The sequence below is a fragment of the Schistocerca nitens genome, chromosome 2 (assembly GCF_023898315.1).
Source record: "Schistocerca nitens isolate TAMUIC-IGC-003100 chromosome 2, iqSchNite1.1, whole genome shotgun sequence".
In the NCBI taxonomy this organism is placed as follows: domain Eukaryota; kingdom Metazoa; phylum Arthropoda; class Insecta; order Orthoptera; family Acrididae; genus Schistocerca; species Schistocerca nitens.
The window spans coordinates 770,896,173-770,915,527 of record NC_064615.1 but is presented as its reverse complement, the minus strand read 5'-3'; the positions used below and the strand labels follow the sequence as shown (position 1 = coordinate 770,915,527).

Here is a 19,355-nt window from a genome sequence, read left to right as displayed (position 1 = left end):
CATTACTACACTCCTGGAAATTGAAATAAGAACACCGTGAATTCATTGTCCCAGGAAGGGGAAACTTTATTGACACATTCCTGGGGTCAGATACATCACATGATCACACTGACAGAACCACAGGCACATAGACACAGGCAACAGAGCATGCACAATGTCGGCACTAGTACAGTGTATATCCACCTTTCGCAGCAATGCAGGCTGCTATTCTCCCATGGAGACGATCGTAGAGATGCTGGATGTAGTCCTGTGGAACGGCTTGCCATGCCATTTCCACCTGGCGCCTCAGTTGGACCAGCATTCGTGCTGGACGTGCAGACCGCGTGAGACGACGCTTCATCCAGTCCCAAACATGCTCAATGGGGGACAGATCCGGAGATCTTGCTGGCCAGGGTAGTTGACTTACACCTTCTAGAGCACGTTGGGTGGCACGGGATACATGCGGACGTGCATTGTCCTGTTGGAACAGCAAGTTCCCTTGCCGGTCTAGGAATGGTAGAACGATGGGTTCGATGACGGTTTGGATGTACCGTGCACTATTCAGTGTCCCCTCGACGATCACCAGTGGTGTACGGCCAGTGTAGGAGATCGCTCCCCACACCATGATGCCGGGTGTTGGCCCTGTGTGCCTCGGTCGTATGCAGTCCTGATTGTGGCGCTCACCTGCACAGCGCCAAACACGCATACGACCATCATTGGCACCAAGGCAGAAGCGACTCTCATCGCTGAAGACGACACGTCTCCATTCGTCCCTCCATTCACGCCTGTCGCGACACCACTGGAGGCGGGCTGCACGATGTTGGGGCGTGAGCGGAAGATGGCCTAACTGTGTGCGGGACCGTAGCCCAGCTTCATGGAGACGGTTGCGAATGGTCCTCGCCGATACCCCAGGAGCAACAGTGTCCCTAATTTGCTGGGAAGTGGCGGTGCGGTCCCCTACGGCACTGCGTAGGATCCTACGGTCTTGGCGTGCATCCGTGCGTCGCTGCGGTCCGGTCCCAGGTCGACGGGGTTGTGCACCTTCCGCCGACCACTGGCGACAACATCGATGTACTGTGGAGACCTCACGCCCCACGTGTTGAGCAATTCGGCGGTACGTCCACCCGGCCTCCCGCATGCCCACTATACGCCCTCGCTCAAAGTCCGTCAACTGCACATACGGTTCACGTCCACGCTGTCGCGGCATGCTACCAGTGTTAAAGACTGCGATGGAGCTCCGTATGCCACGGCAAACTGGCTGACACTGACGGCGGCGGTGCACAAATGCTGCGCAGCTAGCGCCATTCGACGGCCAACACCGCGGTTCCTGGTGTGTCCGCTGTGCCGTGCGTGTGATCATTGCTTGTACAGCCCTCTCGCAGTGTCCGGAGCAAGTATGGTGGGTCTGACACACCGGTGTCAATGTGTTCTTTTTTCCATTTCCAGGAGTGTATGTGTAGCAGTGAATGAGCTAAGGATGCCCAACTTTTGGCAAATTTTCTGAATATCTACACAATTTGTTTTGACAGAGGAAGGCAAGTGTTGACATGAACACAAAAATAGTTTCTTCTGTTTTGATGAGATTAAGATTGTCTCCTAGCAACTGAAACCAAGATGTCTGAAAATGTTTTTAGATTGGTACCATTTGGTTCTATGCAAAGGTCTATACAGGGGTGATTTACTGGAGGGCAATATTATGGAAATGGAAGAGGACGTAGATGAAGATGAAATGGGAGATATGATACTGTGTGACGAGTTTGACAGAGCACAAGGCCCCGGGAATAGACAACATTCCATTAGAACTACGGAGAGCCTTGGGAGAGCCAGCCCCAGTAAAACTCTACCATCTGATGAACAAGATTTATGAGGTAGGTGACTTCAAGAAGAATATAATAACTCTGATCCCAAAGAAAGCAGGCGTTAACAGGTGTGCAAATTACTGTGTTATTAGTTTAATAAGTCATGGCTGCAAAATACTAACATGATTTCCTTACAGATTAATGGGAAAACTGGTAGAAGCCAACCTCGGGGAAGATCAGTAGAAATGTTGGAACACTTGAGGCAATACTGACCCTACGGCTTATCTTATAAGATAGATTAAGGAAAGGCAAACTTACATTTCTAGCATTTGGAGAAAGCTTTTGACAATATTGACTGGAATACTCTCTTTCAAATTCTGAAGGTGGCAAGGGTAAAATACAGGGAACAAAAGGCTATTTTCAATTTGTACAGAAACAAGGCGGCAGTTATAAAAGTCAAGGGACATGAAAGGGAAGCAGTGGTTGGGAAGGGAGTAAGACAGGGTTGTAGCCTATCCCCAATGTTATTCAATCTGTATATTGAGCAAGCGGTAAATGAAATAAAAGAAAATTTTGGAGTAGGAACTAAAATCCATGGAGAAGATATAAAAACTTTGAGGTTTTCCAATGACACCATAATTCTGTCAGAGACAGCAAAGGACCTGGAAGAGCAGTAGAACAGAATGAACAGTGTCTTGAAAGGAGGATATAAGATGAACATCAACAAAACCATATAATGGAATGTAGTTGAATTAAATCGGGTGATGCTGGGGGAATTAGATTAGGAAATGAGACACTTAAAGGTAGTAGATGAGTTTTGCTATTTGGGGAGAAAGAGGATATAAAATGTAGACTGGCAATGGCAAGGAAAGCATTTCTGAACAAGAGAAATTTGTTAACATCAAGTATAGATTTAAATGTTAGGAAATCTTTTCTGAAAGTATTTGTATGGAGTGTAGCCATGTATGGAAATGAAACATGGATGATAAATAGTTTAGACAAGAAGAGAATAGAGGCTTTCGAAAAGTGGTGCTACAGAAGAATGCTGAAGATTGGATGGGTAGATCACTTAACTAATGAGAAGGTACTGAATAGAATTGGGGAGAAAATGAGTTTGTGATACAACTTGTCTAGAAGAAGGGATTGGTTGGTAGGACATGTTCTGAGGCATCAAGGGATCACCAATTTAGTATTGGAGGGCAGTGTGGGGGGTAAAAAATTGTAGAGGGAGACCAATAGATGATGCACTAAGCAGATTCGGAAGGATGTAAGTTGCAGTAGGTACTTGGAGATAAAGAAGTTTGCACAGGATAGGGTATCATGGAGAGCTGCATAAAACCAGTTTCTGGTCTGAAGACCATAACATCAACAACATCAAAACCATTTGGTAGCCAACAAACTTTTGTACGCAATGGTAAATGATTGAAATCTTCATTGTTTTCAAAACTGTCTGCCACTGAGAGCATTGCATATGATCTAGTTAACTGCTGTAATAACATGCCACATTAAGCAGTGAAGACATTCACTAAGCTTTTTGCAACCAAATATTTTCTGAGAATTGCATAATGCATGACAGCTACATTTGATACCAGTGCATCATCAGCAGCAACAAACCATAGTATCTGGAGGAATCCACTTTTTTAATAAAATAATGTTCCAATACATCAAATATGGTTTCTCCTTTAGTATCTGCTTCTAAATTTGTTTGTGGATAATATCTCTTAATTTTTTTCATCTTTTATGAAACAAATATCTGCAAAAAGTGAAGCCTCATTGTTCGATGAAATATAGTGGTATGCATCAAGCTGTAAAGAAAACTCAGTTAAATCATCTAGGGAACCTTCTGCATCATTGTATGTCTTATTGACTCATTTCTGTGCTGTGTTATAGCTTAAAAGGACTTTCTTATAACATCAGGTGGCAGCTTGTGGAATACAGTACACAGGACCTCACTCTCAGCTGGCAGCAATGGTGTGTTATTTTTCTGATTTAGCAGTAAGCAACGAAATTTTGCAAGAGGCATGTAACACATTATCATCTCCTTTTGATGCCACTGGAAACCAACCAGCTGCAGCTGGATGCCTCTAATGTTGTTCTAACGATAAAAATGTGTTTCACTGCACTTCTGCCTCTCTTACATTTTAATGACTGTTTCATTTAATTTCCACATAAATTTTCTAAATATTTAGAATGTCACAAGTTTAAAAAGAGGTGTTTTATTTGATACTGAAGAAATAAAACCATTTAATCAATTCTCTGGTGATTGTTGCATGTATAGTCAAATGACTTGAAAGGTGTACAGTGGTTCAGCTGTCAGATTTCTCACATTATGTTTACTACATTCCTGTATTCTTTCATTGAATTGTGTCAGTTTCTACTCTTTGCAAGTCATAGTACTCATAAAATTCCTTGAACAAACAATTGCAAGTCCAGGATGGAATAACAATAATATCAAAATGATAGATTGCTACTCACCACATAGAGGAGTCACTGAGCTGCAGACAGGGGCAGACTTTTATCTTTCAGACAAAAAAGTCATGTTTCAGAAGCAGAAAACACGTGCATTCACCCCCCCCCCCCCCCCCCCCCACACACACACACACGGCTACTGTCCACAGCTACTTGGGCCCAACTGCTAGCTGTGCCTGTGTGTGACATAAGCAGCAATCGGAGGGTGAGAGGGTAAGGTGGAGGCATGGAGCAGGGAGGAGGAAGTATAGCAGGGTAGGGTGGAGAAAGAAGATGTGCTGCTGTGGGAGCGAGTGGGGCCATGTTGAGGTCAGGCAAGATAGGGCTGCTAGATGCAGAGTCGGGAGACTTGCAGGGTGGGGGTGAGACAGAAAGAAAGGGAAAAGACTAATAGGTGTGTTGGTGGAATAGGGAATAGAAGGCAAGGATAGTGCTAGTGTGGGAGCAGGAAAGGGTTGGAGGACAGGGATTAGTGAAGGTGGAAGTCAAGAACGGAGGATGTATTGCAAGGAGAGCTACCAACTGCACAGTTCAGAGAAGCTTGTGTTGGGAGGACACGTTGTGATGGCACAAGCTGTGAAACATTGATTAAAGTGAAGCAAATCGTTTTGGGCAGATATTCAGAAAGTGACCCAGTTTGGAGGTGGCCATAAATGTCGACAGACAGCTTGTTAGTTATTATGTCCACTTAAAAAGCAGCACAGTTGTTGCAGCTTAATTTGTAGAACACATGGCTGCTTTCACAGGTAGTCCTGTCTTTGATGGGATGAGAGATGCCTTTGACAGACTGGAGTAAGTTTTAGGTGGAGGATGTATGGGACAGGTCTGCCATCTATGTTTATTCCAGAGATATGAACCATGAGGCAAGGGTTTGTGAGCAGGGGTGGGGTAGGGATGGACAAAGATGTGTAGGTTTGGGGGGGGGGGGGCGGGGGGCGATTACAAATGTGGTAGGAGTGGAGAGGATAGCAGGTGAGATCCTTATTTAACAGCACGACATGCGGTTGTCTAAACCCTGGTGGAGAATTTGATTCAGATGCTCCAGTCCTGGGTGGTACTGAGTTAATAAGAGACATGCTCCTTTTTGGCCATACAGTGGGTGTGTTGGTGGTGATATGTGACTGGAGAGAGAGGCACAGGATGTGTTTGTGGACAAGATTAGGAGAGTAATTTCAAGTCTGTGAAGGCCTTAGTGAGACCTTTGGCATATTTGGAGAGGGCTGTCCGTCACTACAGATGTGATGACCATGGGTGGCTAAGCTGTATGGAAGGGACTTCTTGATATGGAATGGGTGGCAGCTGTCAGAGTGAAGGTGTTATTGGTGATTGGTAGGTTTGATGTGGATGGAGATAGTGATGCAGCCATCCTTTAGGTAGGGGTCAGCATCAGGGAAGGTGACATGTTGGGTTGAGGAGAACCAGATGAAGCAAATGGGGGAGAAGGTGTTGAGGTTCTGGAGAAATGTGGATAAGGCATCTTCACCCTCAGTCCAAATTACAAAGATATTTTCACTGAATCTTAAGTTGGTGATGAGTTTCAGATTTTGAGTGATTAGGAAGGATTCTTCTAGATGGCCCACAAATAGGTTGGCATAGGATGGTGACATGCGGGTGCCCATTGCTATACCACAAATTTGTTTGTAGGTTACACCTTCAAAGGAGAAGTAGTTGTGGGTGAAGATATAGTTGATCATGCTGATCTGGAAGGAGGTTGTAGGCCTGGAGTCTGACAGGCAATTGGAAAGGTAGTGTTCAAAAGTGCAATGCCATGGGCATTTGGGATGTTAGTGTGGAGGGAAGGGGCATGGATGGTGACAAATAGGCTGCTGGGTGGTAAAGGAACAGGAACTGTGGAGAGTTGGTAGAGAAAATGATTGGTGTCTTCTATATATAAGGGTAGGATATGTGTTATAGAATGAAGATGTTGGTATACGAGAGCAGAGACATTCTCATTGGGAGCACAGTAACGAGCTACAATGTGACATCCTGGGTGGTTCAGCTTATGAACTATGGGAAGCATGTAGGAGGTAGAAGTGCATGGCATGGTGGGGTGAGGAGAGAGGTAGAATCAGGGGAGAGGTTCTGGGATGGACATAATGGTTTGAGAAGGGTCTAGAGATCCTGCTGGACTTCCTGGAAGGGGTTCACAGTGGCAGCGTTTGTAGGTGGACATATCTGACAGCCAGTGGATACCCTCCACCAAGTAATCCCTGCCGTTCATAACCACAATGGTGGAGCCTTTGTCCTCGAGCACATTTACATTTCATTTGAAGGCCTGAGCTACAAACAAATCTGTGGTACAGCAATGGACACCCACATGGCACTGTCCTATGTCAACCTTCTCATGGGTCATGTAGAAGGTTTCTTTCTAATTGCTCAGAGTCTAAAACCTCTCACCTGGTTCAGATTCATGGATGACATCTTCGTGATCTGGACCCAGAGTGAGGACACCCTATCCACATTCCTCCAGTTCCTCAAAACCTTCTCCCCCATTCGCTTCATCTGGGTCTCCTCAACCCGACAAGCCATCTTTCTTGGTGTTGTTGACCTCCACCTCAAGGACGACTACATCAGAAGCTCTGTTCAGATGAAACTTACCAACCACCTACAATACCTCCACTTCGATAGCTGTCATCAATTTCATACCAAGAAGTCCTTTCCATGCAGCCTAGTAGTCACCTGTGGTAATCATGTCTGTGGTGTTAAACAGACCCTCTCCAATGGTCCCACTGAGGCCTTCACTAATTGAAATTACCCTCTCAACCTTGTCCAGAAACAGACCTCCTGCACTTCATCTCTCCGTTTACCTACCACCTCCCATATGCCTACTGTCCGGCCACAAAGGAGTACACCTCTCATAACTCAGTGACACTCACTACTGGGACAGCGGAATCACATTCTGTGCCACAGTTTTGACTACCTCACATCTCCGCCTCAGAAAATACTATACACAAACGGCTAAAATTTTAGTCACACACAGAGAAGTGTACACAGTTCAAAGACAGGTGGCTGCACATGTCTTTCCTACTTTGTGTAGCTGATGGCTGCACCAAAAGGAAGGGCACATGGCCACAAAGTTTTATAATAATAATAATAATAATAAATACTGCCAAATCTAGAGTACAGCACAACCCATTCTAGGTGGGATTATTGGAAGAAGAAGTCTCAGTATGAGTATGACCACAGTCATAGAAAATATTTTAGTTTTAAATCTGAAGATAGTACTCAGTTTTTATAGAGACTGGCATAAACAAAGAAAAGAATGTGAATCTAGCTGTTCCTGTCACATGTCAATGAAATTTAGCCATGTTTTCTTCTCTCACTCCATCTAATGTATGGGGGTCAGCCAGTAAGTAATGCTCCACATTTTTTTTTCCTCTCCCCCCCCCCCCTCCCCTCAGAACATACTTATTCCGAAGAGCTAGAATCTGTGGACTGTATCAGCTGAGATTTCATTTATGTGTATTATTTTTCTGCATTGTCTCCATCATGTACTATTGCTTTATGCCAGTGTCGTGAAAGACCATGTATTTTTTGCTGGTGGAAGTTCTTGTACTGTGCTTGTAGCTATGTTTTTGCTGTGTCATCTTCAAATTGTGTCTCACATAGAGAATCCTGAAGTGGCCCAAGCAGATGGAAGTCCGAGATAGCCAGGTCTGGGCTATATGACGAATGAGGCAGCGATGTGTGTGGGCATGCATTGTCTTGTTGGAGCAAGATTTCTATTTGATTATTGTCAAATCAAACATTTTTAGAAACCGGTTCTTGAGTTTGTTCAGTCTTCACATATGCCTCTGAACAAATGGCTGAGCCTTTTGGCAACACATCCATAAGAATGACACCACCATTATTCCAGAAGACTGTAATCATGACTTTGCCAGCAGAGGGAGCTTTCTTGAATTTATTTCTTTTGGGTGACTGCAGTTTTCTTTCTGGCTCAATGCATCCAGGTTGTGTCACCTATAATGATCTGTGTCATAAAGGCCTCTGTATTGGCCTCCAAACTGCTCCAACAGTTGAGACGAAATAGATCTTCTTTAAAACATGTGGTCTGTGGCATCTGTGCTCTTCACCCTATCGGAAGCACTAACTGTGGCACAACACTCAGAATGTGGCTGATCATGTAGCTCAGTTTCTGCACTTTGTGATACTTTAATTCTCTTTACCTGTCGTCCAACAGTACTCATATCAACTTCATCATTACTGTGCACTGCACACAAATGTTTATGGATGTTCCCCAAAGTGCATTTTAGCACCTTTTTGATGGTTCAAAATTGCTCCTCCACATGTCGGAATAGTTTGAAATGTTGCACAAGTGCAGAAGTAACATCAGATTTATGCACCTAAAAAAGACATTTTCTTCTATGTGTATTAATGGCTGTAAAAAAATCGGAGCATTATCTATTGAATGATCCTCGTAGTTTGTACCATAATCTCATCTGTGATATACTGCTAAGTGCATCAAAACAAATGAAGTAGCCTCGCTACAGCTAACATCATATCATCTTCAGCTTGTAATATGACTGCCACAAATTCCTAAAGCTCTCATTTTCTTAATTTTAATATCGACCACTCGTGTTTAAAATACATTTAGAACTATTTTCTGGAGCTGAATCCAATGATTTCTAGTAAACATGAAAGCGTTCAATGCATTCCTGTAAATACTGCTCTGGGACATGGTGACTGACTTGTCAGTGCCCCCTGAATTTGCCTTGGGCCAAAAATGTTACTGCAGATCTCTTCAACACTGATCAGTGAGTGACACCACCTTTGTTGGAAACTGCATATTTAATTCATCTGTTATTTATGAATTTATCATTGAAAGCTGTAAACTGGTTTGTTCAACAATCTATAACTGTCACTAGTCAGTTGATCTACTGATTAAAAATTGAAATTTACAGCTACTAGCATTTTCTTGTGACTGTAGAAACTTCTGTATCTTCATTAACTTTCATAATTACTTAATTAATACACAATTATTGTTATCTGTGTGTGTGTGTGCAAAATTGCTGAGTCAGTGGTATGTATTTTTGTGACAAGTCTCTGCCCACTCCCTCCTGCCCTCCTCACCCCATTTCCGCCATTTTTTTCTTCCTTAAGATCGTGTTGTACCAAAACAGTTTCATTAGGTCACTTTTGTAATACTAGTACATTTGTTTCTGGAAATTGTGTTTCTGATGTTTGTAATTTGATTCTGTATCTAAGACATTGAACTTATTATTAAGAAATTAGAGTAATTCCATAAAATGGAATTTCTTCTGTTTCAGTGGCAATATTTTGTCAATAGCAAAAATTTTTGACTGTCTTAGCTTTTGATTGTAACTGTTTCAGTTTTATGTTTAAATTGTGTGAAAATTAACAAATTTTAAATTAGAAGATTTGAGAAAGCTAGAAACATATATATGTTGTATGTTTTTGTGAAAAAAGTCACAATAGTGAATTTGACTTTCTCTTTTAGAAATTAATGTGTGACATAATGCTTGTTCATTGTAGTGTCTTAAAAATTTTAACATGGGGTCTAGCCCACTGATTGCTTTTTTGTGATGATCATGTTGAGTTGGGAGGGGGGTGGGGGGGACAGTACTAGCTTTCAAGATAGCATGGTGGACTTAGCAGATAGTAACTTGATATATGATGTACATAATGATTTGAGAGAACCGGTACAAAGATATATATTGTACACACAATAAACAATTTTTATCCTCACAATTTACACATTCAGGCATGATGAACTTCATGCAGTGTCCTGCTCACCCTTCCCTAGTCCTGCCAAACATATTACATTGTAAAACAGTAGACTAGTTATTTGCAGTTTGTTACTAATTATTTTGTTTCAACAGAGTTCATTGTTTTTTTTACTGTCACCTTCACTCAGTTTAAAATGATTTGGTCCAGATATAAGAGGAGAGACTTCTGGGTATGAACTGAACAGACATGTTGTTGGACGATTTGCATGTCAGTGTCTTTGGCAAAAGTACAAGGGACATTCAATAATTAAGGAGCCAAATTGATGTAGAAGTGAAACAGTTTGTAGGAGAAATTTTGTACTTTCATGACTTAAGCTGATGGATGAAAATTGTTTTGTCTGTAACCTCAATATTGCATTTAACAACTGTGAATCTGCTAAATTTCCGCATTACTTGAACAATGTTCAGTGATCTGGTTTTTTTTTCTTCTCCCTGAAGGTGAAAGCCAAATAAAATCTTTTCTCAAAAGATTTTACAATATTGTGAAAGTTGTGTGAACAGCATAAATTTTTATAGGTGGGTGGAACAGTTCAGAAATGGCCAACTCTCAGTGACTGATGATGTGCAGTGTCCTGGCCAGCCAATTTAAGTATCAACTGCTTAGATCGAAACACACATTGACAATATTGTTTGTAAAGACTGATGTTAAACATATACACACATCAAAAAAAGTTTTGCATCACCCCAGTTCCCAAAACTTCTGAAGATAGACATTGACTGTGGACATTGTATCATAGAGACAGTCCCTTTGACTGTTCAGAGATGTCACTAAACCTGCCCAAAGATGTAAACAGCCATGCATGAGCAGTGCCTATTAGACGGAAGGGGTCGGAAAGCCGATCAGTTCCAGTCATTCCACCACGAAGGAGGTACACGGCTCGTGTTGTCTGTAGTTCAACCATGCCTAGACGATCAATACCATGGTCGATCGCATCTGCATTGTTACTTTGTGCCAGGAAGGACTTTCAACAAGGGAAGTGTCCAGGCGTCTCGGAGTGAACTAAAGCGATGTTGTTCGGGCATGGATGAGATAGAGAGACAGGAACTGTCGATGACATGTCTCGCTCAGGCTGCCCAAGGGCTACTACTAAAATGGATAACGGTTGCCTGCGGATTATGACTCAGAGGAACCCTGACAGCAATGCCACCATATTGAATAATTCTTTTCGTGCAGCCATAGGATGTCATGTTACGACTTAAACTGTGTGCAATAAGCTCCTTGATGCGCAACTTCCCTTCCTTCATCCATGGTAAGGTCCATCTTTGCAACCACGACACCATGCAGTGCAGTACAGATGGCCCTAACACCATGCCAAATGGACTGCTCAGAATTGGCATCACATTCTCTTCACCAATGAGTGTCGCATATGCCTTCAACCAGACAATCTTCAGAGACATGCTTAGAGGCAACCCGGTCAGGCTGAATGCCTTAGACACACTGTCGAGAAAGTGCAGCAAGATGGGGGTTCCCAGCTGTTTTGGGGTGGCATTATGTGGGGCCGACATATGCCGCTGGTGGTCATGGAAGGCCCCGTAACAGCTTGTCGATATGTGAATGCCATTCTCCGACCAATAGTGCAACCATATCAACAGCATATTGGCAAGGCATTCGTCTTGATGGGCGACAATTCACACCCCACTCATGCACATCTTGTGAATGACTTCCTTCAGGATAATGACATCGCTCAATTAGAGTGGCCAGCGTGCTCTCCAGACATCCAGACATGAACCTTATTGAACATGCCTGGGATAGATGGAAATGGGCTGTTTATGGATGACATAACCCACCAACCAGTCTGAGGGATCTACGCCGAATCGCCATTGAGGAGTGGGACAACATGGACCAACAGTGCCTTGATGAACTTGTGAATAGTATGCCATGACAAATACAGGCGTGCATCAATGCAAGTGGACATTTTATTGCATATTAGAGGTACCTGTGTGTAAAGCAATCTGGACCACCACCTCTGAAGGTCTCACTGTATGGTGGTACAACATGCAATGTGTGGTTTTCATGAGCAATAAAAAGGGTGGAAATGATGTTTATGTTTATCTCTATTCCAATTTTCTGTATAGGTTCTGGAACTCTAGGAACTGAAGTGATGCAAAACTTTTTTTGATGTGTGGAGAAAAAACAGTTGCAGTAAGTGTTGGCACAGTTCATAACGTTGTTAGTAACAAGATCAGGTGCAGCAAAACTAGCACAAGGTGGGTCCCAAAAGAGTTAATGCAACAGCTATAGGAAACAAGATGCAAAATGTGTATTGATTTGAAAGAATGCTGTGAAAGGAAAGGTGAGCCTTTTCTAAACAAGATTTTTATTTGTTTGGTACACTTAAGGGGGCATTACATGGGGAAAAAATTCAGCTGCAATGAGGAGGTGAAATAATTTGTGGAAACGTCGCTCAAACAACAAGGCAAAGATTTCTTTCCATGAAATATATATTTAAAAAAATAAAAAAAACCTTGTTCATCATTGGGTTCAAAAAATTGTTCAAATGGCTCTGAGCACTATGCGACTTAACTTCTGAGGTCATCAGTCGCCTAGAACTTAGAACTAATTAAACCTAACTAACCTAAGGACATAACATACATCCATGCCCACAGGAGGAATCGAACCTGCGACCGTAGCGGTCGTTCGGTTCCAGACACTAGCGCCTAGAACCGCACGGCCACTCCGGCCAGCGTTCATCATTGGGGCAAGTGTTTTAATATTGGTGTGGATTGTGTTGAGAAGTAGTAAAAGTCTCATTTTGTAAAAGTACTCAGTTCCCCCCCCCCCCCTCCCTCCCTCCCTCCCACAACACCAGTTTGTCTCTCTAATATTGAATGTCCCTCGTACATGGGACACTGGAAATGTACAATATAATTATTTTTGTGTTTGCTAAGTAAATTTCTGATGAACATTGTTAAATGAGTCAATCACTTGTTGACTGGAAACAAAACACAGTTTCTGTGTTGTAATAAATATGAAGAAAATGAGATTATTCTAAATCTCATTTCAGTCAAAACTGTTGCTGAACTAGAAGGTATGATTCAGTCCCAGAATCTAGTCATGGAAAAACTGAGAGAGGAGTGTCATTCTCTAACAAAGAAGCTGGAAGATTCCTCTGCACGACACAAGTAAGGAATGCACAGTATTTCCCCATAGAAAAGAGCATTTCCTTCCTCCTGCATGCTGTCCTTTTTCCACTTTCTCGCATATATGAAACATAGGGAAAGGGAGATAACATTATGCCTGTTTGTCCGATATTTCTGTTGAGATAGCCCTTCAGCTTTGCCCCTTTCTGTTTCTACATGAACAATATCCAGATTTGTTTCATTACTATGAAGCAATGTAAAAGTTTCGAAAGAGATCAGTTATTTTCAAAACCATTGTAAATTTCTGATATTTCTCCAATGCTGTGTTTCAGATTTTTCCACACATCATAGTGTCTAAATATGTATGCAGATGCTAATTTGTAAATCCTGGCTATACCAACAGCTGTACAAGGGACCATCTATGAGAGAGAAGGTGTATTTGTTAATCTATTTATGTATCGCTAGTTTGGGCGGTAGAGCTTGAATAAAATAACTTTCTGATTGACAGACAATAGTGTTGGCAGGTAGTATGCAATCTGCTCTGCACTCGTGATCAGTAGTTGCATGAGTACATCAACTGAAACAAAACTTTTACTTGCAAATTGTTGTCATTGGTATTGTGGAGGGCAGTAGGAATGGTGGCTGTAGGGACAGCTTCTCTATTATGTGCAATACATACCTTGATATCATAATCACATATTTAAGGGTGAATAATAACCATTAGGCTAGTGTTAAGTCTCATACAATAAATGTCATGAAGTGCCAAATTTCTGTGTAGACTTGAAAAGAAAGATTATCGGATGGCCAGTGACATGGAACCAAGTATTTGTTGTGCAAAAAGTTTTGTTGTCAATAGTGCTGTATCATTGTACTCTTCATGAGCTGTTGAATGACTTTGAAAAGATAAATATTTTATTGAAGGGAAAAACCTATTGTTGCTCCTGTATCACAGTAAATAAAAAAGATTTCAAGTGTTAAACAAATAGAAAAATACCCACCCTTTGCATACCATGGTTTTTCAGAATCTTATTTCTTTATCTCAAACTAATTATGAAATACTGAGGATGGTATGACTGCTGTAGATAAATAAACCACTGTTCTACAAAAGTTTGTCACCATTTGACTCCTGAAACAAATGAAAGTGCCTGTTAATGCAATGTAAATCTCAGTTGTGGCTGTCTCTGATTTGGTAAAGCACCTATGAAACAGATAACACATTAGTGGATTGAGCATAGCACGAGAATAGCTTCAAGTATGATGTTATATCAAATACCAGGTGATCAAAAAGTCAGTATAAATTCAAAAACTTAATAAACCAGGGAATAATGTAGAGAGAGAGGTAAAAAATGACACACATGCTTGGAATGACATGGGGTTTTATTAGAACAAAAAAAAAAGCTAAGTTCACAAAATGACGCATGAAAGATCTCTTTTGCGCGTCGTTTGGTGAAGATCGTGTGCTCAGCCACCAATTTCGTCGTGCTTGGCCTCCCATGTTCCTAGACCACAGTCCGTGTAATTATTGGCTTTGGGGTTACCTGAAGTCGCAAGTGTATCGTGATCGACCAACATCTCTAGGGATGCTGAAAGACAACATCCGACGCCAATGCCTCACCATAACTCCAGACATGCTTTACGGTGCTGTTCACAACATTATTCCTCGACTACAGCTATTTTTGAGGAATGATGGTGGATATATTGAACATTACCTATAAAGAACATCATCTTTGCTTTGTCTTAATTTTTTATGCTAATTATTGCTATTCTGATCAGATGAAGCGCCATCTGTCGGGCATTTTTTGAACTTTTCTATTTTTTTGATTCTAATAAAACCCCATATCATTCCAAGCATGTGTGTCAATTTGTACCTCTCTATCTACCTTATTCCATGATTTATTCAGTTTTCAAATTTATACTGACTTTTTGATCACCCGGTATATTTACTCCAGATCGTCTGAGATGTGGTTTTCCTTACCACTACAAAAACAATTTTGATCTGTTAAATACATTTTGTATGCAGAAGCATGTGACATAATCAAGCCACACATAAAGTATTCGGTGACCACATATTTCATTGTAAACTATCTAAATACAGTTTGGTAGGCAGCTTAATTTTAAAGCGCCATAATATTTAATACTGATAAAGAAAGGATAACCACCTCATTGTCAGACTGATTTGAAAGTAGAAGATACAAAAGAATCAATATTTTTAGCGCAAAAGGTACCTGATAAAGGCTGCATAGTTAGGAAAACACCAATTTGAAAATAGCAGTTATATGCATTCGATGCAGAGACTAAAACATTTATGAATATACTTTAGCAATGGATATAGCTTTACTTAATTTGCATTAAAACATTATTTGTTGATATACAGACATCATTCCATATTTTGGTCTCACCTTCCCACTTTGCGTAATCTGCCTGATGTGGTGAGGCCTCGCACATATCTGCTAAACAGGCTACACAGCAAGCATGTGGAACCTTAGAAAAAGCTGCTTTTAGCTGAAGCATTGCTCCTACCAATTGTCTCACTGAAAAGTCAATCAAAAAGTTATTTTAACTGAAGTATAATAAAGTTTCTGGATTTGGAATTCTACAGATATGTGCCCAACGTATCTTTCAGTTCAGTACCTAGTTTTTTTGTTGGAAGGAATAACAGATTATAACAGATTATAGAATGAGGAAATGTACTTCAAGTTCGAATTGATGTGATGTGGTGGGGGGGGGGGGGCGGGGGGTTACAGATAACACCAAAAAATAAAAGCTTTATATTAAAGATAAGAATATTGTGTTGGCTGCACTTAAAAATGGTACATCTACATGTAAAACTAATCTGTTTCTGTAGTAGATGTGGAAAACAGCTGCTGTGAAAATCAGATAGGATCTATTGGTTGGGAAATGACCTCAAGTTTTGCATAGCTCACCTCCCCTGTAAGTTTTTGGTGAAACTATTTTGTGATGAACTGAAAAAATATAAAATTTATATTCTGGCTTATATTTGCCAAAAAAGAAAATACTTTTAATTACTACATAGTTATAGCTTGCTTGGTAGTGAAGCACACAGCATTTTTATAGAGACGCAGAATAGCGTTAAAGTATCAATATAAAGTAGCTTTCGGTTTAATGGTGATATGAGTGACGCAGTCAGATTAGCTAATTTCAAGGTTGGCATAAGCCACCCTTTTGCAGACATGTAAAGATTATTAATAATCAGTTACAGTTTCATAAAGTTACAATTAATGCATATGTTGCATGTTTCAAAAACGAGTTTGTCATTCATGAATGCTTAAAATGCATATGTGCTTTCAATTTGTGTTTGCTGTAAATATTGTACAGTTCATTCATTGCATTAAAAAAGACATCTTCATACAGTGATATGCTTATATGGGTAATCATCCATTATACAGATAAAAACCACACAGCATGTATATACACCAACAGGCTCTGCTTGCTAGTCCATGTGCTGTAGACCTGTGGTTACGGCATTGGATGCAAATTCAGGGGCAGCTATATTCAAATCCTCATCCAGACATTATGGTTTCAGTTTTCACCAGTCTCTCTAAATCAGTTTTGGTGAATGCCAGAATGTTTCTGGTAAAGATTTCACTGTCATTAATTCTTTCCTTTTAACCAAGACAATATCTCATATTTGATGTCCATAAATTCAGTTTGACAATACATTCTAAGCTCCTTTCCTTGTCAACGACATTTGGGAACTTCACCTTTGCATATTATAGCCCATTTTATCATATGTGGCCAGTTACGTCAAACTGCAGAAGAAATTGTTATAATCCAACAAGTAATTTTTTAAGGTAGAACTTACAGAAAAATAAAAAAGTTGTTGAAATTGGCAGAAATTTTATATATTGGAAGAAAATATGTTGAAGGGGTTAAGTTAATGCTATAACCAGTAGTATTATGAAAGTAAAGTACCAAGTGTGCTAACAATGTTTAAGATACTGCGGTCATGTGTGAGGTAAATGACATTCAAATCCTCACTAGGAAGTGCTGATGTTTATTTCTGTGGTTTCTCCAGAATTTCACATGGAAGACAAAGTAATGGGACTTAAGGTTTATGACTCAAACATTGCTCTATACGTTTACTTTTATCAGTGTAGGTAGGCATCTTCATTCATTACATGAGAACATCCTGAGTTGTAAATGACATATAAAACAAATGTAAGGAACGTGTTTGAACGTGAAGAGGAAAACGAGATTGGAGCTCTGTGAGAAGTGAAAGAAGATTAAAACACTGAATAAATAAATTACAGAATGCGCAAAGGATTAAAGAGGACATTGAATTTCAAAGATTTTGGATTTATTACAACTGGTTATTACAAATACTGCTTGGTAAGTCCTAAGAGATACATAGATTGAGTTTTGTGAAAATGTCATATCAAGAAAAAAATGTTTAAATGATTCCAAACTCTGTGGCTGTGTAGAACATTGTACATACAGTACAGAATTACTGTAACAAGTGACTTACATTTAAATGCAACAGAACCGTCATTTGTGAAATTGAAAAGGGAGATGTTGAACTGAGTTCAATGAATGAAGAGCCATCAAATGAGGGTAAATTATGAAAGAAAGTGCCAATATACATTGTCAGCCTTGGAGAGCACAGTATGGACATTTGAGTGAATTAAGGCTGTAGACTGTTCTCTCTACAGTGAATTGTTTTAGCAGTTACGATACTTTGGTTCATACAGGGCATGCTCCTATGACAAAAATGCATGTCTATGCGGATCAATGGATTGAATTGTACACATTAATCATTGGGTACTGGACCACACAGTGATCATAACATAAGATGGCCATAAGTTTGTTTGCATGGCTCTAAAAGATTGTTAACTGAACAGTGATCACTGCGCCATTTGGTGATCCTTTCTGCATCAACAGTTTGATACTATCTGCTGTAGGCTGGACTTGCAAATTGTGTTGACCTCCAACATTCAGGCTGCAGTGGGTCTGTGAATATTATTGCTGTTATGTTAAGCTGCAAAATGTAATGCTTTAACAAGAAATTGAAACAGACTACAATGGGCCTCTGAACATTATTGCTGTTATGTCGAGTCACAAAATGTAATTCTGTCTGTCAAGTCCCACTTCAACCTGCTGTACAATAATGACATAAAATGTGTACGACTCTCCATGACAAGCAAATGCCAAGTGTAATTTAGTAGAGTGCACTGAGTACAATTTACAATCTTGACTCCTCCTTCAGAGAACTTCGCATGTCATATTCAGAAAGAGAGTGCCTGGCAACATGTGATGATGAACATGCAAGTACTCTTCAAAGAACAGAGGTACCATAGCTCACTTGCCTGCATATTTGCAGACATGTTGCTCGTATGGTTGGTCAGCAGCTTGATTTGTATGGTCTTCCAGTTCCCCAGAAACATATCCAGAAGGTACATGAGGGCTTTCACACCACATGATATTCTCAAAGTCAGAGAACACGTACAGTTTTGTAACAGTAATAATTTGTGTATTGTTAGGTGTCTGATCTGTGGTGTAAAGTTCATTTCAGTCCAATGTGTCCTCCTTGGTGTTGCAATGCACAAACATTAGTGAGAAACAGTGCATTTGTAAAAAGTACGACAGGATGCCATATTATTGTTAAGTAATGATTAGGTAATGACTCAGAAATCACAATTTCAATTATAAGCTTGTTCATGTGGAAATATAAAGATCTTTGTAGCTGTTATCATCATTCTAATGTATTTAATATATTATGTGTATAATCTATTTCTGATCTGTCATCATAAATCTTCTTTTATTATCCAGATATCTGCTATGATGGTACGGGAAAGCTTACTTTGTTCGGCACTTAGTCTTAGAGGGTGACTGTTATTTGTATATATAAAGAATTAGGAAATTTGAAAGACTTTTCATGCTTCTTTGTTGCTGTTTTAGTCTCTCAATAAATATTTTTGTAGTGTATACTCAACTTCTGTCCATGGTCTTCTGAAATCCACACTTCGCTTACATTCACCTTTTACTTCTGGCTATTCATTACTTGGTGCCTCCACTGTAGAAATTCCATCACACAAAGAAGATGACTGATGTGAAATAAAACACTAGATGTTTACATTTAGTTTACATGACTTTTTATTTAAAATGGACTCCTTGTGAGTCTGTGGACAACTGGAAACATTGGAAAAATTAAATTGTTTGAAACAGTTCTGATACTCAGCCTTTGAATATGCCTCCAGTACCATGGTTGTAGCCTCCTAGATATTTGAAATTGCATCAGAACACTTTCATTGCCATATTCAGC

At 40.4% G+C, this 19,355-nt stretch overlaps 1 protein-coding gene across 11 annotated transcripts in view; it reads left to right on the top strand.

Moving 5' to 3' along the window:
• The window catches only part of LOC126237017 (serologically defined colon cancer antigen 8 homolog), a 214,136-nt gene that overhangs the window by 149,062 nt on the left and 45,719 nt on the right, over positions 1-19,355 (top strand). For 7 of the 11 annotated variants that reach the window (XM_049946747.1, XM_049946748.1, XM_049946749.1 and 4 more), the window contains one exon: positions 13,000-13,117. The exons of the other annotated variants lie outside the window; for them this stretch is intronic. In XM_049946747.1, the coding sequence (XP_049802704.1) occupies positions 13,000-13,117 (118 nt within the window). The remainder of the gene's footprint in view (positions 1-12,999; positions 13,118-19,355) is intronic. 11 annotated transcript variants of the gene reach the window in all.